Source organism: Macrosteles quadrilineatus, unplaced genomic scaffold (genome assembly GCF_028750875.1).
Source record: "Macrosteles quadrilineatus isolate MER2022 unplaced genomic scaffold, UCM_ALF_1.0 Scaffold_7__1_contigs__length_78375512, whole genome shotgun sequence".
Lineage (NCBI taxonomy): Eukaryota > Metazoa > Arthropoda > Insecta > Hemiptera > Cicadellidae > Macrosteles > Macrosteles quadrilineatus.
The window spans coordinates 23074426-23096558 of record NW_026542600.1 but is presented as its reverse complement, the minus strand read 5'-3'; the positions used below and the strand labels follow the sequence as shown (position 1 = coordinate 23096558).

Here is a 22133-nt window from a genome sequence, read left to right as displayed (position 1 = left end):
CCCCGCCGCAGCAAACCTGCAGACTAAACGAATTTCCATTTGACTGATTTGATTTACACTGAAATGTCTACTTAAAAATATAACATTTATTCCCGATTTAAATAGAATTAGTTTAACAAGTACTTAGGTTTGCTGCATCAGGGAGGGTAAAACTGTTTTTTTTTTTTTTTGTAAAATGTTAATAGTTAGTAAGAGATAAAAACATTTTCCAAATTTGATCAAAATATGTTCATAAACAAGCAAACTACAACAGTTTACTTATTCTCCATAAGAATAACATGGGAATTTTAAATTTACAATTTTTTTGAATTTTCTCCGTAACCATTAGGCGCATAATAACGCTTCAATATACTAAATTTTTTTTTTTTAAGCTCTACAAAATGGTTTGGAAAGAAATTGCTAAATTTTATGTTTTTTGGGTCAAAAATGGGAAAAACCTATTTTTACCCCATAAAACCCCCCGTTCCCATGGTCCGATCATGCTGGATCGCGAACTCGTTCGAATTAACGTAGGTTTACACGTTTGTACCAAATTTCATCAAATCGGACCATTTTTGCTCGAGTTATCGTGCTAACAGACATATATATATATATATATATATATATATATATATATATATATATATATGAATTTGAACGGATGGTGTTTTTGGCCTCTAGGGACCTCAAAACGAAAAGAAAATTGGTCCCGCGTCCAGGTCTTACCATGAGTACTATGGTAATAGCTTATTCCCTATATGGGAAATTCGCTGATATTCCCTATATGGGAAATTCGCTAAAACACAATATGTATGTGTATCAAACTTATATTTTGGTGTTAAAGGTTTATTATTAAATGCAAAAAAACAATTACAAAAATATGGAACTAAGTGTTTATTTTAAAATAGGCCTACTGTAAATGTTTGAATTTGACTAAAGCATGAGATCTAATAAAGTTTCCTCTAATTTATAAATAGGCTTATATAAGTATTTATCTGTCATTTGTTGGTTTTTTTTTTTATTGCATCAATTGTTTTAGTTAACTTATTAAGCTATAAATTAAAAAAATACGTACATCTTGGCCTACAAATACTCTGTAAGTTTTTTCCCTAAGAGAGTAAAAACAAACTTCTAATATAATGACAGTTTCTCATTAGTTGTATGAAAAACAGTTATATATCTTCAAAATTTGTTCAACTATGAAAAAGTCACCAAGTGTAGCTGAAAACACATTCATAAATGAGGATATTTTTGAAATACAGAATAACTAATCAAACAACCTTTTTATTTTTAACACTTTTATTTCTTAACTTTTCTTCCTTGAAAATGTCAACAGTTTTTCACTTATTTTTATAATTTCTCGAAAGAAATCTACGTGTGAGCTATGAAGAGCAGACAAGAGACATATGTCACTGCCACAAAAACTATTCTCTACTGTGAATGAATGAATTGAGTGTTTATTAGTGTGAAGCCCCGCCCACCGTCTAACGGGACATGGGGTAGAAAAAGAGAAAGTTTGCTCTAAAGCCTGGTTCACATGCCCTCCCTCACCCTTGGCCTCAGTCGCTTGTAGATTTCCATTACACAAATGTTTCTGAGTGTTAATTATTTTAAAACACTGTAAATGTTTGAATTTGACTATGGTGAGATCTAATAAAGTTTCCTCTAATTTATAAATAGGCTTACAAATATTAATCTAAGTCATTTGACAGTTTTTGTATTTATTTTTAAAAGCAATTGCAGTTATACTTAAAAAAAAAACTACATACACCTATAGATACTTTTTGTAAGGAGAGTCTTTTCTCTAGTGAGTAAAAACGATCGTGGTCAAGGAATGACTGTGCTAAAACAGCACATTGTCAATTTTTACAAAAGTATTTTGACTGAAACCTGGTATTTTTTAAAGAGATTGTAGAATAAGTCAAAACGTCTGTGGAGAAAAGTAATGGCAATAGATAGGTTTTACTTTTAGCCTACAATAAAGATTATGTTTTGGGACTAGCATCTCCAAAAGAGTGCTTTTATAAAACATGCAATAGTTTTATTTAGTAACAAAAGTGTTTTACTATGTTCCCGGTGATACCAAGAGTATAGGTTCGGCAGAGTGGATTCACTGTGAACCGGCCTGCCTGGCCCTTATGCACGACGTCACTATAACTTCCGTGTAGGGGTGTCAAAAATGGATCGGAACAATCGATGTTTTGAACCTGTCTGTAACTAACCTATTTTTTGTTATACTTTAATACTCATTATGCATAAACGAACACGTACTACATATCGGATCTCGAATCACAATAAATAATCGATACCCTTCTCACCCACAATAAGCACATAAAACAATGTCCAAGCAATCGTCATTTGCTCCATTGAAACACGAAAGTAATTCGTAGCATTCAGTGGTTCAGTGTCAGTATCGGTATCGAACCCAAAGCAGGCAAGTATCGAGTATCGACGATACCTCTATACTGCTGGTATCGAGAGTATTTTGGTATCGAGTATCGGTATCGGCCCACCTCTAAAATAAATAAAGACATTTAATTATATGTAAATAAAGGGAGAGCGTTAAAACTCATTATTTTGCGTTTCAATTTTAAAATTCCCCTTTTTGCAGGGAAGCCACTCAAACCTCTTGTCCCCGATCAAACTCTTTCTTGGTCCTTGCCAGGCCTATCTAAAAAAATTTCCTGGAGCCGCCCCAGCTTTTATCTGTGGCAATAAGTTTTTAGCGCAAACCCCAAAAAAATCATTGTCATTATTATCCACACCATTTGGGTGATTGATCAAATTTACTTCAATGTCCAAATTTATTTACTTGGTTTTTCAAAAAAACTACAAAATAGATTGATTTTGAACTTATAGACACTATGATGTTTTGGGGGCTCCAGAAAGATTACCATGGTTTTTTTACTAACAAAGCCACCTTACTTAGATAAAAAATTCTTTCTCTTTTATAATAATTAGATATTTTCGTGAATATTGTTAATCAATGACAGGAAAATGTAACTGTTTAGCACTGAGCTAGTAAAGAACACAGGATGATAAGATTAAAACTGAATTGTAATTCATATAAAAATGAAATCAATGCGGATAATTTCCCAATTAAAAGTATCAGTAATTGTTTAGAACAAACAATAACAAAATAAATAATAGTTACAAGATTATCTGAGATAATATTTACCTTTAGAATAACTTCATCTTTGATATAACCTTAATTAATAATAATAGTTTTGTATAATCTTATAAGTAGTTACCAAATAATTAATCAGTAAATAATTTTTTACCATGCTCTCACACAACTCAGAAACTACAACATCACAAAAGCAATACAATGTAAGATAATTTCAAACACCAAATATATGTTCAAAAGTGTGAAATCATTTGCAACATAAGAATTATTCTACTTCACCACAAACAGAGGTTTAAACTATCTGAGGTAGGTCCAGTCCTCAGTCAAGTTACCTCAAGTTTGTAAAACTTCTATAACAAGGTTCATGGAGTGATTGATGTTTGAGATTTTAGATCCAAAAATTTGGGAACTGTTCAAAAAGATTTGATAACAGTATTGTCGGAAAGAGTTCAATTGTTCAAGATTCAAGATATTTATTTGTCATTAAGTAATACAAGTATTACAATAGACATCGTCAACTTAAAAAAAAAAATATATATACAGTTAATTCCCTGTTGTTTTAACACTTTTTTGGAATGAGAGCTTTAATATCGTCACGTTTGTAGAAGATGTCAATGAAGTTAGCATGGTCACAACATGTTGTTAAAGTAACAAAATTGAGGCGGTCGACGATAGCGGTTAATCACAAAAAATCTATCTTTAGACATGCATATAGATATGTATATGTGTGTTGTTTATAAGCTTGTGTTTTTATGGTTAAATGAGATGGTGTTTCATAAAGATTAAACAACAAACTTAATATCATATTTAAAACTGTTTGGACTGTTTAAGGTATAGGAGGGCTGGGTTTCAAAATTATAACATATCTGAGGTATGTTTCAATATTACTCTGTTACAAAAAATGTATAATAAGAATTTTTCGAACAAGTTTAAACTAGGGATGAGCATCGATAGTCGATGTTTTCGAAACATCAATGTTTTTCTATCGATGTTCAATGTTTTTTACATTGATGGTAGATTACTGATGTGATTGGCCAAGTATTGAAATATCGATGTTTTCCCTGACTGAATTGTATTACTTTTAGGTTGATTGGCTATTGCAGTACAGAGAGCAGACGAACAACTGAAAAGCCATCGATGCTTTAGCCCCGAAAACATCGATGTTTTTGGTACATCAATGGTTGATCGATGGTGAACATCGATGGTTGACCTATTGATGCTCATCCCTTGGTTCAAGCAATATGAATTTTGTTTAGTGTAAAAATTCCGCCTCAAGCTCAAAATCCAGTGTCATTCAAACCCCAAATCTCATAAGTTTACTAAAACTTTGGGATTCTTAGCATATTGGATAAATAATTTGTTAGTTGAGATTACACCTATCGTAAGCACAAACAAAGTTTTTCAAACCAATTATACAAGAACAGATCCGTTTGACTTATCCTAACGTAAGTTTAAACAAACCAATGACTTATCGAAACTCCTTTCAATGATCATTCCAACCACTGATACATCTTCTATAGCTGTTCCTTTGTGCAATGTACAGCTATAAAAGTTAGTTGTATTTTCTGCAGTAGGCAAATTTGAAAGACACACAAAAATGCCAAAATGCAACACAGACTGAAAACAAACTGTAAACCCTTTTTATTTTACATACATGTGTGAGCAATTATATGACAAATTTTGCTGCCATTCCATTCAGTTTCATATATCAAGTGTGTAGTTATGATAATAAAACAAGTTTTCATATCATTGTTGCACCAGGTTGATCACTTACATCAGAAAGCATGACTAGTGTGCTTATTCCTTGCTCGGAAACCATCCTCCAGAAATCGGCTACAGTCACCTCCATGATTGGATCTTGGGTGATGATGAAGGATTCCGAGTTATCATAGCCCTGTAAGACACAATAACAAGTAATAAATAAATAATTGTTTACTAACTTTGAGTAAAAAAAAAAAAAAAACATAAGAGGTCTTCCCACTTATTAAATAAACCTAAATATTAAAAAATAAATAAAATGTGCTCTAAATTTTTTCAGAGCTTTTTTGTATACTATACAACCTTGAGACAGAAATTTTCTGCTTACTCTTACATATATTAACCATCTGCAAAATGAACAGGCAGTTTGATCGACACTTTAAGACGATGGTAATTTCTGTTTAAAAACCCCCCTTAACGAGTTTTATTACAGAATGTTAATAATGCTATTTATTCATTTTTCACCTCCGAATTGTTTGGCTTTGGTGAGTTGGTGGCTCATTTGGTAACACAAGGGTCTACCAATCCATGGGAGCAATATCCTTGGGTTCGAGGTCCTAGCAAGGCCACACTAAAAAAACAGGCTGTAATGCTCGTCAAGCATGACGTCACGATAGAAGACGGCAATGACGAAGGTATTTCAGGGTGGCCACAGAACTCCTGGGGAAAAAATCACGCATATTTCCCAGTTTTCCCGACCGAAAATCCTGTTTTTCCCGGTCGTGATTTCTGGCCCCCAAGAATATATTTACCATATTTGTGACCTTATTCCCAATAATGCGATCTTTCCAATGCATTTGAAACTATATAAAACTTAATTAACTGTCTACTAAATAAAATAGATAATGAATAAATATTTATAATAACCAAGTCATACGTATCAATGATTGTAGAATAATAGTAACAGTAAGCGCAAGCAGTCTGGGCGCGCGGTAAGTCTACGTGTGAGCTATGAAGAGCAGACAAGAGACATACGTCACAGCCACAAAAACTATTCTCTTCTGTGAATGAATGAACTGCGTGTTTATTAGTGTGAAGCCCCGCCCACCGTCTAACGGGAAATGGGGGAGGAAAAGAGAAAGTTTGCTCTAAAGCCTGGTTCACATGCCCTCCCTCACCCTCGGCCTCAGTTGCTTGCAGATTTCTATAACACAAAAGTTTCTGAGTGTTAATTATTTTAAAATAATGTAAATGTTTGAATTTGACTATGATGAGATGTAATAAATTTTCCTCTAATTTATAAATAGGCTTAAACGTATTAATCTAAGTCATTTGACAGTTTTTGTATTACTTTTTAAAAGCAATTGCAGTTACACTTTAACAAAATTACATTTATCTTGGCCTACAAATACTTTTTGTAAGGAGAGTCTTTTCTCTAGTGAGTAAAAACGATCGTGGTCAAGGAATGACTCTGCAAAAATTGCACATTGTCAATTTTTACAAAAGTATTTTGACTGAAACCTGGTATTTCTTAAAGACATTGTAGAATAAGTCGACGTCTGTGGAGAAAGTATGGCAATAGATAGGTTTTACTTTTAGCCTACAATAAAGATTATGTTTTGGGACTAGAATCTCCAAAAGAGTGCTTTTAAAATACATTCCATAGTTTTATTTAGTACCTAACAAAAGTGTTTAACTATGTTCCTGATGATACCAAGAGTAAGGTTCGGCAGGGTGGATTCACCGTGAACCGGCCTGCCTGGCCCTTATGCACGACGTCACTATAACCTTTGTGTACGGGTGTCAACAATGGATCGGAACAATCGATGTTTTGAACCTGTCTGTAACCCAGTTTTTTTTTTTACTTTAATACTCATTATTTATAAACGAACACGTCCTACATATTGGATCTCGAATCACAATATTTATCGATACCCTTCCCACCCACAATAAGCACATAAAACGATGTCTAAGCAATCGTCATTTCCTCCATTGAAACACGAAAGTCGATTGGCTGACATGGTAGTGCATTGACGCCTCCTGACCAATGAGAACTGTTGTTACATACTTTTATTGTCAACATTCACCATTCATTATAACATTACAAAATCGACATGGACTAAGGCTTATGATATTTTTCAATAAATACATTATGTTATAGTAGCACTTAAAACTTCACTAAACTCTTTAATCAGGTAGATAGTACAGATAAAATATGAATCTACTTTTTGGCGCAATATAAAGTAAGACTAATCGTACGACAATGACGATGTTAAATTTTTATGGTTGAATATAATTTTTCGAATGATGCGTATAATGCAGGGATGAAACTGAACATTTCGACGTGTTTAGGTTATTTATTTTGTACTAAAAATAAAAATAATACATCTAAATGTCTGACTTATTGATATAGACATTGTTTAGTATAATTAATTTCGTGTTGGCAGGACATTCGCGCGCCGGTTGTCTCTTGAATTGTCTGACATCTTGAAATGTAGATTGTGTTGTGCAATGAGCTGAAGCTAAACAATGTCACCGGCACCGTCGTTGTTTTGAACTAGATAGTTTCTAAGTTGGCTATGCAAATTGTTAACCGTGATTAAAAAACTAATACTGTAGCTATAAAGTAAATAAATGTTAAAATAAAATATTTATCCCTGTCGGGTGTCGATATCATCGGAATCGACTTTTGACAATCGAGTCTTGGTACCGATACCAATGTCCAAGTGGTAACCAATGGATGGTGGTATTGATGACGATAATCGATACATCCCTGTTTAGAACTGCATCGTGACCAAATCAATGAATGCTGGATCAAATCGGGATTTGATGCATCGAATTGAAATTTCAATGCATCGTCATCGCACTCGCACACCACTACTTATCACCCAGTACCCAACCCAGTGTCAGCTGTCGCTGTCAGTGAAATGGGTGACGCAAGCGATGTCTAGGTTGCCGAATATTATTAGGCCTAGTATGTCAATATTGAAAGGGGTTAAGGGATGAAATAAAACTCAAACATTTTCCTTTCTTGTTATTTACTTGTCAAATGTCAACGAAATCGGCTTTGGATTAAGTTTCATTACAAAAGCGATATAAACATGCATTTTGTAATTTTTCCTGGCGAATTTTCCCAATTTTTTCCCGGCACGTAAAATTCACGCATATTTCCCGGTTTTCCCGGAATTCACAGCGCGTGGCCACCCTGGTATTTATTTATTTTCCAAGGAAAGATTAAAACAAGCAGCTGACAACAGACGGCAAACAAAATTAAAACTAAAACTAAAATTTGATCAGTATAGTTCACTCTTTACTGACTCACCCCTTGTTTTACTGGATATGTTCCACACACATTCCTGAAGCCTATGTGGACGGGCAAATGCAAGGTTAATAGAGGCCGCCAACCACATAAACAAAAATTGACTAAGCTAGCGAGTTTACAAAACAAATTTTGCTTTAAAAAAATTCAGAATTGATATTTATTTACTGTTTATTTTACTCAAATGGAATTAAATTACCCTCTCGCTAACTAAAGTGGTCAAGAGGCCATCTCAATGAAGATCAATATGATTAAGTTTACCTCAATAAAAGAAGCATTGATGTACGTGGAGTGTTCCCGAGCTGGCACTGGGGTCAGGATGACTCTGTTTCTATCGTAAGGAATGACAAATTCACTGCGGTTTTTCACTGAATTCTCCTCCCCACCACCTACACTGTGAGACTTTCTCTCTTCTACCACTTGACTCATTTTCTACAAACAGGTTAAGTATTTATTATGCTATACTTAATGTATTATTTTATAGGTCTATTAAGAGTAAGGTGGGATAGAGTTAGGAATAGCGAGATCAGAAGAGCAGTAATTGACAGCTAAAGAGGGTTGAAAAAATCAAGACTAAGATGGCTTGTATATGTGAGAAGAGAGAATATCTGGAATGGCTGAATGGTATTATATAAAGAGGATGAGCCTGACACGAAGGCCTAGAAGGTGGATGGACGAGGAGATGAAGAAGTGGAGAAAGGCAGAGTGAGATAGAACAGGAACTGTGGAGATACAGAAGAAGATTGAAAGGCCTACTCGATACTTCGATACTCGATAAGTGTGCCTATATTTAGTGCTTTGTGTAGTGTCAGTTGGACAACCTGTCAGACATTTTGAATTCAAACTGTGTCATCCTATTTTAAACTGTTGTTCTTGTAACTACCATCTAGGCCTACTTCTGAAGAAGCCTCTGAAAGAGGCGAAATATCAAGTATTATTATGTGTTGTGTTTTATGTGTACTTTGACTCGTCTGAAACCTTTCATCAGGTGAGTTAGCTGGATCCTCTCCATCCTATATATTTATTTAATCCAAGCTAAAAACATAACAGGATATTTAGTGATTTAATTTTAAACATATATATATAGTACGTTAAATATTTACAAAAAACACCATGAATATTTTTCTAAAGCAATACAGTATTGAAAAAACACTTGAATGCAAGTTCCTTCATTTAGATGCTCTTTATGCTAATTTTGAATATTTTTCTTTGGTTTGAAAATAAATATTCAAAACAAAAAACCCTTTCTTAAGCCTAATTGAAAACCAACAATGTAAGAAACAATCCCTATATTTCAATATCTAAATATACATAACATCAATACCAACCTCAAACTCTTCTTCCATTTTTGATTTTTCTTTCCCGTTTTCAACTTGTCTTAATCTTTCGAGAGTACATTTTAATTTAGAGGCTTTGATTTCTGTAGTTCCAAACTGGGCTACCTCTTGAAGAGCTCGATATACAAAAATATATTGTTTCTGTAAAAAAAATAACACTGTGAAGTAAACACCTTTTTGAGATCTCAATCACGTAATAAAATATAAAAGGGTGAGCACATAACATCTGGTGTTATTGAGTTAGAATTATACATGTAATGAGTTAAAAATAATATTTTAAAACACTTTCTACAGAGAAGTTTTATGGATTTACAGCAGATGCTGGGAAAGCCAAAGTATACAATTTTAATTTAAGTATTAAATTTACTTGCAACACTGTAAAACAATATGGGAAATGAAAAATTTGGAAAAACATTATACCCAACAACTAAATTGAACATTAAGAATTGTATTAATATATTATCTTGCACTAAGACACCGAACCTGATGTAAATAAATTTTGTGTTCTCAAGTAAGAAAACATGTTATAGATTTGTCTGATCATTTAGACAATTTAAAGATATGAAAACTCTTAGGTATAAAAAGAAGATTTGATGGAATCAAAAATCAAATAAGTAATTAATAATGAAAAAACTAAAATAAATATACATTTTCGATATTGAATTAATGGTAGGTAAAAATGCCATTTTTAAAAGCAGTCTTCACATGAAAAAGTATATCTATAAAAACGATTTTCATATTGTGAAAGTAAATCAATTAATGTTTTACTAAGTAACAATGTTAGTTCCCAAAAATGTGAAATATATAACATGAAAAGTTGCAGTGAAATTATTCCAGGATTAAATAAAACTATCAAACATTTTAGAAATATGAGTCAGATATAAAGGTAAGTCTTGCAAATTAGGCACTTGGTAACTTTGATGGACCCGTAATGATTTTATAAATGCAATCTTCAATATATTCACAGAACGCTAAGCCAGTGTTCATGATACTGCGAGAGATTCAGGTTAAAAACTACAAAACTTGGTAAATCAATTACATAGTGCCTTTACTATTTACATTTAGCGCTACTTGCAGATATTTATACCTGGAGGCCTCATACATTCATGAAGACCGAAGCATTAGCCAGTCGGTCTTTCTGTCAAACACAGTTGTGATGTTTGTACAAACAAGTATTGTATTTTCTTCAATAAGTTAAAATTAAATGTGTTGGCGTAGTAAATTTGGTATCTACATTTGAGAAACAAAACAATAATATGAAAAATAATTATATTATCTTTATTTTCCCCCCTTTTTTAACCCTTTGAGGTGGATTTTTTTTTCTTTTTTTTCGGCGAGTATCGGTTGCCTTTTGAGCAGTCGGGAAAATGGCGAGTGGCAACCTATATTTGCCATTCGACCGCAAAGGGTTAAATAAAACAACATTTCTAAAACTCACACCCTCAAGGTTCACATTACAAAGAGTTTGTGGAACTGTGCTGTAATGGGTTTCATAATGATGAAAGTTTAGCAACAAGGTACTTACCAATGATTGGACTAGAAAGTTGCGTTGATGCCTGAGGTCACACACTGTGTTGAATATGGCAACTTGGCCTTCAGCTTCCAACTGCTGGAGTAGCGAGTCTAGAGCCACGAGAGTTCCAGTCCTCCCGACTCCAGCACTGCACACGGTTAACATTACATGGATAAATAACACATTCACAAACTGTTTAGTATACAACATTTTGAGAACAAACGCCATTATTAAAGTTGATTAAAAACTACTTTAAAATGAGAGCTCTATAGCAGACAACCTATATTAAATAACATTGCGCGTCTTTTTCTAATATATTATTATGAGGTGGATAATTAATAGTTCATTAGAATCCACAACAGTCAAGTTAAAATGAAAAAGAAACTGAAACTTGCCCAAACTGATAACAGAATAGAGGAAGGAGGGATTACGTAATAATTTTTTATTTTTTTTATTTATGCTATTTACATTTACATCAAATTATTGACAGGTAATTTGTCAATATTATAACCCAAACTAGGTCAAATAAACTAAGTATTAATTTCAACAAAATCATCCACTGAATAGAAGGCATTCTCTAGTAATTTAGTTTTCTCCCCTTGATAGTTTACTTGTCTCGTTTGATTTACCCTATGATGGAGATTTTTTGTCACTTATAATAACCACAATTTTTTTGGGCATAAACATAGACTAAAATTTAACCTGGAAACTTTACATTGAAACTTCAGTAAAGAAACTAAACACAGCTCGTTTTCAAATTTATGTTTTAAGAAATATAATTGATTTCAAAACAAAGCTTTTGGTATAAATGCAACACTTCATAATGCAATATGGTATTGAGCTATGGGGCTCAACTTCATAAGCAGTATCAATTTTTAAAATACAAAAGAAGTATTTGAGAATCATGTCTTTTTGCTCAAAAAGAACATCTTGTAAACCTTTATTTAAATCATCCGCTATACTGACAATGGCTAAGTGTTTATATATTCAAAACTTTAGTATTTTTTAAAAATAATTTGGAATCATGCAGAATAAACCAACTTGAACATAACTATCCAAATCGGTTTAAAAATGACTTTCAATACCCAAGACACCGCCACTGTTTATTTGAAAAATCCCCTTTTTATATGAGTTTAAAACTTTACAATAATCTACTTGCCAGAATCAAAGAGATTCAAGAAATCTCAAAATTTAAAAACGATTTAGGCCCGATTTCACCAAATTCTCGCTAACGATGGTTTAGTTAAACTTCGGTTAAAACTAACCGATGATTTAAACCACAGTTAAGGAAATCTGGTTTCACCAACGAAAACGCGTCAAAACTAACGCTGGTTTTATAAACGAGAGTTTAGAGTAAAATCCAGGTGGCGGTGGCAGTGAACTGTCATAATACCGGGCTGTTACGGGAGCAAGTAAACATAACCTCTAGAAAATAAATCAGTGTTTATGAGGTAGTGAAAACAAAACTGAAGACAGCAAGCTTACAGGAATACAATAGATTCTGAGCAAAATAACAACAGAAAGCAAGAATAAATACCAAAACAATTAACATAAGTAAATAAAGGCAAAGCAATGCTGACCAAACATATTCGAGGAACAAATTGATTGAGTTTTGCAGTCGAATCAAGACTCAAAATCCAACTTTTTACAGGGATGTTCAATATTCTGTTTGTTCACTAACCAGTTTGGTACATTTGAAGTAGTGAAAAAACTGGGGTCAAAAGAATTACAAGAACGAGACACAATAAAGATAACACCAAAATAATTATTTTCTATAAAATACTAGCAGAATAATGACAACTTAGGTTTAGTTTTTTCTTTAATTACGTCTAACCAAACGCAAAATAATTGTTTGAACGATGGGTAAGGGTTACCCAAAGCCGGGAAAAGGAAAAGGGAGCCTATTTTTTCGAACAATGAAATAATAAATTTGATAATGTTGGTAGAAGAGCCGGGACACTCTTTTTAGCCGGGATAAAAGAGTACGGCTCTTGATCGCCAATCAGATCAATGCGGTCGCTGATCACAGATATACGCCTTAACTAAAAACCTTGTGGGATAACCTAAAGCAATGCACTATGTGGGATAGCCTAAACACAGTAGTGGTTTGTATTCATTTCCTAAAGAAAAAGGCTAAACGTTTTGATAGTTCATATCTAATAACAAAATCAATTTCATCTTTGTTATTAAAAGCATTAACCCTTTCTCTTATCCACCTAGTTCGGCGAACAACATAGGCTACTCTTACTTTCAAAAGCTAATTCGTACCGTATTCTCTTCTACCATTTCGCCTTTCCATATAAACTTTAAACCTAAAGCCAGCTGATATTTACTTAACGAAAGATTAAAGAAGTTAACCGGTCAAAATTGGGCAGTTAATTATCTAACGACGGTTTAGTCTAAACTAGCGCTAACGGCGAGTGGTGAAATCCGATTTCGTCAGTTAAGAGCTAACTGCAGTTAGAGCAAGGCTTAACGGCGGTTTAAAAGTTTGGTGAAATCGGGCCTTAAAGTCCTATCTTTTATCTAAAGTGTATTACTCCATAAATGATTATTTAAATGACAATGATCCATAAAGATAATTTATATATTATGTTTGGACCAATTTTTAATGTTATATATTTATTTCTAATAATATTGACAATGTCACCTGTTTCCCCAGCTGTGCTGGAACAATGGAAATGTGCATTTATTGTGACAATAAAGTTATATTCTATTCTCTTCTTACATCCAAAAATGAAAATGGAAAATAGATGGTATTTTTTTAAATGCAATCTATAGCTTTTAATAAAGAATTTAATCTATTAATGTGTATCTGGAGGAACCCTGGCTATTAGTGCAAGCACTATCTTATTTATCTTCCAAATAATAAGTAATTTTTCTAATAAGTGACATGGCAAAAGTTATGAATTGTTACAATTAATTTGCAATACTACTTATATCCTTACCTGCAATGGACTAGGATAGGGCCCTTCTCTAAGGAATATGCTTCGTTTACTCGTCTGATGAACTTTAATATTCCTGAAGGGTGTTCAGGCGCTTGGAAGTCTTTCCACACCAAGAAATGATACTGCACTATACTTCTGTTTTCTCTTTCTTTACTTCCACCAGACGTCCTTGTCATTTTTAATTCTCTTATAATATAATCTGGAAGAAATCCATTTAAACATTTTTTTGACTTTAGAGGAAAGGAAAAAATTGAAATGTAAAGCAAAATCGACACGGTGTCAGACTAACTAGTTGGTATTTATTTTAGAAGTAATAATCACTTTCTGTAAGATGTTAATAATGAAATATAGTTCCTTTTTATAGCTTGGCCTCATTTAGATATTGTAATCCACCAATGACTAAACGTCTAAGGTAACAGAGTTTCCTAAATAACATTAACCTCATTGTTTGTAGTATTTTTAAAAATTTACCTGAGTATCTTTTCTCCTGCACATGGCTAATACTGATATCACCATATGTCTTTTCTCCCTCAGTTTTGTCAGCCCAATACTTGGCACATTTTGTTTTACTATATTCCTCTAAATTTGTCAACATCAGAATCAGTTCTAAGTGTTGTTCCCAGATCATTCTCCAAAAGTCACAAACAGTGTTATCCATGGGGCCTGAAAAAAGCATCAATTTTTGTGTCAAACACATATATTCGTAATAAATTAGAATATTTATATGTAAACTAGTTTCACTGCATTGTTTTTAAGAACTGTTACACATTACTGAGTAAAAAAATACTTTGTAAGGTAGGGATGGACGGGATTGAGTTTTTAGTTCGGGACGGGATTTTTTCCTGTGCATAAAAAGAAAGTCTTGGGTATTGCAGTTACCAAAACATACAAAGAAAATAAATTTGTGCCATTTGTGGCACTGATCTATAAAATCCAGAAAATGGGTAAAAATTTACAGGTATAGGGTGACTCGTGGTCGAAATGACTCTGCGGTCACAGCATGATTGTCGGTATGACTCGCGGTCACGGCATGATCGTCGGTATGACTCCCCAGTCACGGCGCAATCGTCTTTATGACTCTGTGGTCACGGCATGATCGTCGGTATGACTCGTGGTCACGGCACGATCATCAAAATGACTCCGCGGTCGTCGGTATGACTCGTCATTCACGAAGCGGCAAAATCACCGATGATCGGATCAAATCCCGTCCTGAAAAATTCCCGAATCAAATGCAATCCCGTCCCGAAAATCGGGAATAGTTTTTTCCCGAAAATTTCCCAAAATTTCGGGACCCGTCCATCCCTATTGTAAGCATTACTATTGGAATAAGTAACTTTTTATGTTAGACTTTAATCATTCTTAATTCTTGAGTTATAAGTTAAATTAATTTATATGTTTGAGAAACTTAAATTATTCTTGGTTTGAGGAGGATGCACTGCAAACAGTAAGTTATATGAAAGTCAGGTTTTTGTGTCGGAAGTCTTCAATAAAAATATAAAAAAAGTTAATGGTTGAACAAGATGAATACAACACAAACACACCCCATCAAAGCAATCCAGCAGTTAAAGCAAACTTCTAGTTTTTTAGCGAATTTCCCTATAAGTAGCTATTACCGTAGGTGGTACGGTCAGACCTATGCCCGGGACCGATTTACTTTTACATTTTGATGTCCCCAGAGGCTAAAAACACCGTTAATTCTAATTTATATATATATAGACTACAGAGTTATATATGTGTCCGTGACTAACTCCAGTAATCTTTGTCCGATTTTGATGAAATTTGGTTTAAATGTGTAAGGTGGGATAAAATTGAATGAGTTTGCGAACCAGCATGATCGGACCATGGGAACAGGGTTGTATTCCCTGTATTCCCTTGTAATTGTTCAAGGGGTTTTATGGGGTAGTAATTGTTTTTTCTCATTTATGACCCTCAAAACACAAAATTCCCCAAATTCTCTCTAGACCTTTTTAAAGAGCTTAAAAAAACAAATCATTTAGTAAAGCAAAATGTTTATTCACAATTATTGGTAACGGAAAAAATTCAAAGATTGGTAAATTTAAAATTCCCAAGTTATTCTTAAGGAGAATATTTTAAAATGTTGTAGTTTGCTTGTTTATGGATATATTTTGATCATACTTAGCAAAATAATTTATTTTATACTAATCTACTAATATTTTACTAAAAACCACACTTTATTAGTTTCCTTATAGCAGCAAACCTAGGTACTCACATAGGCGAACTCAACTCATTACACATAGGTCAACTCATTAAACCTAATGTTATTTAAATAGATTTAATTCAAAATCAATTCAGACAAAAAGAAATTTGCTTAATCGGCAGGTTTGCTGTGGTGGGGGTATTTATTTGGTTCAAAGAGGTTTATAATATAAATAAATTAATAATTAGATAGAAGACCAGTCTTACAAAATTGCCCAAATGACTACTTTTAGGTTAATTTCTATGACGGACCCAAACTATTATTTAGATTAAATCTTTATTTACACTGCTTTTATTTTAGTTAAATTTTAAAAGCCTACTATGAAATAAACAAAATGTTTCTTTATTGTTTTGAAAATTTATTTGAAGGACAACATGGGACATACCATACTGACTGTGTTTGGTTTTAAGGCTTTATAGGAAACACTCAAAATCACTTTCCTGATGCTTAAATCAGACTGGGTCAAGAACTAATATTACATTAGGAATTATTCAAATTACATAACAATTAAGGAATTTTATTGAGATTACTGTTAGTATAGATGGGGGCCTACGTCAAATAATCCTAGTGTCACTCATTTTAAACCAAAAAGTGTAACAAATCAATGTCCAAAATACACCCTAAAATACTAAATCAGATAGCATAAAACAATCAAGCATTACCTTGAGCACAAATAAACTTTTTTCGTTCTTTGTAACCAATGACAAAATTTGCATTGACATAATCAGATCCGGCAATGCTATCGATCTGTGCCAGTCGCACTCTAGTCTGATCATAGGCTTTGATGTCTGGATACCGGTTCTTGTAGATATTTTCTCGGGCCTCGGAAGCCCGAGTTGTACGGTCAGGAAACCCATCTGGAAGCAGCTAGGACAGAAGAAAAACAAGGAATAACAATAATGAACTAATTGATTAATTGTTGGTAGGCAGTTGATTTAGCTGAGATGTAGTTATATTTTATACCAAAGTGTGTCAATAAATATTACTAAAAAGGGAGAAAAAAAAGAGTTTTCTATTTCTGCATCTATTCTGTTTCTAAGGACATATTCCTGTAACATATTTTTGGAGTTTGTAGATTGAAAACTATAGATATAGAGGGATCAACAGAAAAACAAAAGCATCAACCTTTTAATGGAACACTGTAAAAAAAAAATAAGAGGACAAAGATATAAGTGAAACTTGTTATTTAAAAATTGAAAAAAAAACATATCAAAAGTTCTTTCAAAATGTTAAAAATATAGTAGTAAAATAGCACCTTTTGATCATTTAAATTTTAAACACTGCTGTAAATAAGGCAACTGTTTTAATATTTTATTGACACTAGACTTAAAAACCCATAGCCTAACCTAAAGTTTCCTATCTGCATATAGAGTAAATTTGTGTTTAGCCGGGTTGCTTGTATTTATCAATCCTTTGTGCAAGATTGGTCAGGTATTGGCTTCCATTTTCTGCATAGAGATTTAGCAACTAACACCAGCTTAAAATTTGTTTAGCGTTCACCATTCAAACATGAATAGCAAAAACAATTTGTGTGAAAATTTATTCTTTTCTAACCAGTGCCTTCTGACATTTCAGTGATAGTAGCCTACCAGTGGCCATCCAAGTGGCAAAGGCAATTAATGTGAAATTTACCTGATCTGCACTATGCAAAAGACCACACTCAGTATAACTGGTAACGTAACTGATTAAGACTGTCTTTCCGATTGCAAAAGGTTGAAATGTAAATTAATATTCATTTTCAAAACTTTGTAAGTAAGCTAAGAAGAAAAAAAATTGCATAACATACAGCTTCAGTTAGCAAAATTTGTTGAAATAACTGCTTTTGTGCGGTACAATTGTCGGTTATTGTGCTACAACTAGTTTAGACCTTTTAAAAAGTCATCTTCAGGTATTGGAATATTGAACATATAATCATCAGAAGTTTGACTTCTACAAAATCTTAAACTAGTTGCATCACAAAAATAACGATTGGATTACGTAGATACAAGAATTTAAACCAATTTTGTTAATCAACATAATCCGGATGATACAATAAAAATGGAGCCTTACCTCAAACTCATGTTGGAATCCGTAGTCAGAGTCTCTGTGTCGCTCCAGATAGGCTGCCGGTAGCTGACTGGCTGGGATGGGAGCCATGTCTGGGGGACTGGACGACACTGGCAAATGACTTCCTCGTAGAGATCTGCACAAGTGCCTGCAAAGTCATGGTTGGCTCCAGTCACAGGACAACACAACATCTACACACTCTAACACTTACCTTCTCTCTCTCCTTCACCCTTCTACCCTGCTTCCACATCAACATACAACATTTCCCATGCTACATGCTACTCATGCGTTGTGGATTGTCATCTGTAAAATCTAGGTCTTTGTGTTCTATGTTACATCCTTAACATCCTGTGTTACTTACTTGATTTTAGGGGTGTGCGATGCAGAATATTTGTTTTTTCGATTTGATGCAGCACGGCATGATTTTCTTTCAAAATTATTTACAACAAGTGTTTCTGTAATGGATCGTTTACCTTAAAAAAGGGAAGTAAAAATACCCCCACTGCAGCAAACCTGCAGACTAAGCGAATTTTCATTTGCCTGATTGGATTTACGCTTAAATGTCTCCTTAAAAATATCAAATTTATTTCCTATTTAAATATAATTAGTTTAACAAGTACATAGGTTTGCTGCAACAGGGAGGGTAAAAGTGTTTTTGTTCTTTTTTTTCTTTGATAAATGTTAATTGTTTAGTAAGAAATAAATGCATTTTCCAAATTTGATCAAAATATGATCATAAACGAGCAAATTACAACAGTTTACTTATTTTCCATAAGAATAACATGGGAGTTTTAAATTTATATTTTTTGGAATTTTCTCCGTAACTATTAGGCACATAATAACGCTTCAATAAACTAAATTATTTGTTTTTTAAAGCTCTACAATATGGTTTGGAAAGAAATTGCTAAATTTAATGTTTTTTGGGTCATAATTGGGAAAACCAATTTTTACCCCATAAATCCACATTCCCATACATATTTAATGATGCTGCTTCGCGAACTTGTTTAAATAAATGTATATTTACACGTTTATCCCAATTTTCATCAAAATCGGATAATTTTTCCTCGAGTTATCGTCCTAACGGACATATATATACACATATATATACGACAACATACATATGAACAACATATATATATGAATTTGAACGGATTATGTTTTTGGCCTTTAGGGACCTCAAAACAAAAAAGTAAATCGGTCCCGGGTCCAGGTCTTACCATGAGTACTACGGTAATAGCATATTCCCTATATGGGAAATTCACTAAAATGTACTACTATATATCAATGCAGCACTAAACCAGTTACGTGAATGCATCGCTTCCCAGTGGGAACAAAAACACTCAGTATCTGGAATCTTGCTGGACCTCCAGAAAGCGTTCGACAGCCTTGACAGAACCATCCTAATAAACAAACTAAGACAACTCAACATCAATAACCTGGCTCTTAAATGGATTATCAGCTACTTCTCACATCGAAATCAACAAGTTGAAATTGAATACTAACAAAAATCCTTCAAAATTAAAACAAGATCCACCCTCACAACAACAATACAAGGAATTCCCCAAGGCTGGACCTCTTTTCTTTATTATTTACATAAACTCTTTCCCGGACTTTCTACCCAAAACCATCATAATGTACGCTGACAACACCACCATTTTATCCCCAACTTCACCTCAAAATGAGAACTCAACTACCGAAGAGACCATTAAATCTACAAATTAATAGGGATGGACGGGATTTTTTCCTGTGCTTAAAAAAAGACAAACAAAATCAATTTTTGAAGTTTGTGGCCTATCTATAAAAACCAAAAAATGGTTTGGTTACAACAATTTACAAGTGCCTATAGAAACATGTGACTCACCGTGACCGTCGGTATGACTCCGCGGTCATGGCGTCATCGTCGGTATGACTCCGCGGTCACGGGATGATCGTCGGTATTACTCCGCGGTCACGGCGTCATCGTCGGTATGACTCCGCGGTCACGGCGTCATGGTCGGTATGACTCCGCGGTCACGGCGTGACCGTCGGTATGACTCCGCGGTCATGGCGTCATCGTCGGTATGACTCCGCGGTCACGGGATGATCGTCGGTATGACTCCGCGGTCACGGCGTCATCGTCGGTATGACTCCGCGGTCACGGGATGATCGTCGGTATGACTCCGCGGTCGTGGCGTCATCGTCGGTATGACTCCGCGGTCACGGCGTGACCGTCGGTATGACTCCGCGGTCATGGCATCATCGTCGGTATGACTCCGTGGTCACGGCGTGATCGTCGGTATGACTCCGTGGTCACGGCGTGATCGTCGGTATGACTCCGCGGTCACGGCGTGATCGTCGGTATGACTCCGCGGTCACGGCGCGATCGTCGGTGTGACTAGCGATCACGGCATGATCGTCGGTATGACTCCGCGGTCTAGGCGGGATCTTTGGTTTGACTCCGCGGTCACGGCACGATCGTCGAAATGACTTCGCCTCCTGCGTTCGCGGAACATCTCTCGTGATAGCGGTGTTATCGTCACTCGCGAAGCGGCAAAATCGCAGACGATCGGACCAATTCCCGTCCCGAAAAGTTCCCGAATCAAATGTAATTCCGTCCCAAAAATCAGGAATATTTTTTTCCCGAAAATTTCCTGAAATTTCAGGACCCGTCCATCCCTACAAATTAACAAATCCAAAACAATCAAAGTAATTTTCTCAACAACCAACTGAACCAACCCTCCACCATCTGCCAACCCAAACAAATCAGGACCCATAGCCTCAGTCACAACAACTAAAAAACAAACTATCATCATCTCTTAACAAAATTGCCTACTTCGCCCTTTCTGAATGCCATATCAGGCTTGGCATCATCGCATGGGGATCTGCCTAAAATACACGAATAAAAAAGCTAATATTACTCCAAGAAAAAGCTATAAGGACGATAGAATGCCTTCAACCATCAACAGACTTCAAACCCTACTTTATTATTTATTTCCAACCAGATCCTAACCATCACATCCATATACATCCTGGAAACCACCAAAATTCTCAAACTAAACCCCCCAAAAATCAGAGGAGACTGCCATAAATATAAATTCAGAAACACAGATCTAAATTTCGATATTCAACAACACAGGCTAACTAAAACTAGTAAAATCCCCGAATTGCTGGATCAAAACATTTTAATGTTCTCTCTGAACACATTAAACAAAAAGCCAACACAAAAAAAATTAATAGGATACCTGATTGAAAGACCCTACTACACCCTAAACGATTTCTTCGACGACCACAAACGTCTCAACAAATAAACTCACACACTCACACACACACGCACACAAAACTACCTCAAGAATTGACAATTCCCTGGTCTTCAAGACTACGGAGAAGAGGAGCCTATGTGTATGTATGTGTATATATGTATGTTATTTATTTTTACCTAAAAATAATAATAATACATCCAAAGGTCTGACTTATTGATACAGACATTTTTTTTTCATTTCCTGTTGGCAGGACATTTGCGCGCCAGTTGTCTGAGTCTGACTAACCGTCTGTCTCTCTCTCTCTCTGTCTGACATCTTGAAATGTAGAGAGAGAACAGCTGAAGCTAAACAAAGGCACCATAGCTTTTTGAACTAACAGTTCTAAGTTGGCTACTAAAGCTGTTAGCTGTGATTACAAAACTAAAAGCTATAAAATAAATAAATGATAATAAAATATTCATCCCTGTCGGGTGTCGGTATCGAAATCGACTTTTGTCAATCGATTCTTAATACCGATACCAATTTCCAAGTATGGGTGGAATCGATAATCGACACATCCCTATCTAAAACTAATTTTAGAAGCATAAATTAGGTTTATATGCATCGGGACGTAATTGATGCATCAGGTTTTCCGATCGGGATTTAGATGCATGCTGAATCCAATCGCGATTTGATGCAACAAATCTAAACGAATCAAAATGTTGATGCA

General features: G+C 34.5%; 1 protein-coding gene across 1 annotated transcript in view; it reads right to left on the bottom strand.

Moving 5' to 3' along the window:
• Window positions 1–22133, bottom strand: part of LOC128998746 (tyrosine-protein phosphatase 69D-like) — a 99933-nt gene that overhangs the window by 38487 nt on the left and 39313 nt on the right. The window contains exons 17-24 of the mRNA XM_054425077.1: window positions 18189–18333; window positions 16802–17006; window positions 14393–14584; window positions 13922–14120; window positions 10986–11121; window positions 9452–9601; window positions 8385–8555; window positions 4881–5000 (exon numbers count right to left, since the gene is read on the bottom strand). Coding sequence (XP_054281052.1) covers window positions 4881–5000; window positions 8385–8555; window positions 9452–9601; window positions 10986–11121; window positions 13922–14120; window positions 14393–14584; window positions 16802–17006; window positions 18189–18333 — 1318 coding nt within the window. The remainder of the gene's footprint in view (window positions 1–4880; window positions 5001–8384; window positions 8556–9451; window positions 9602–10985; window positions 11122–13921; window positions 14121–14392; window positions 14585–16801; window positions 17007–18188; window positions 18334–22133) is intronic.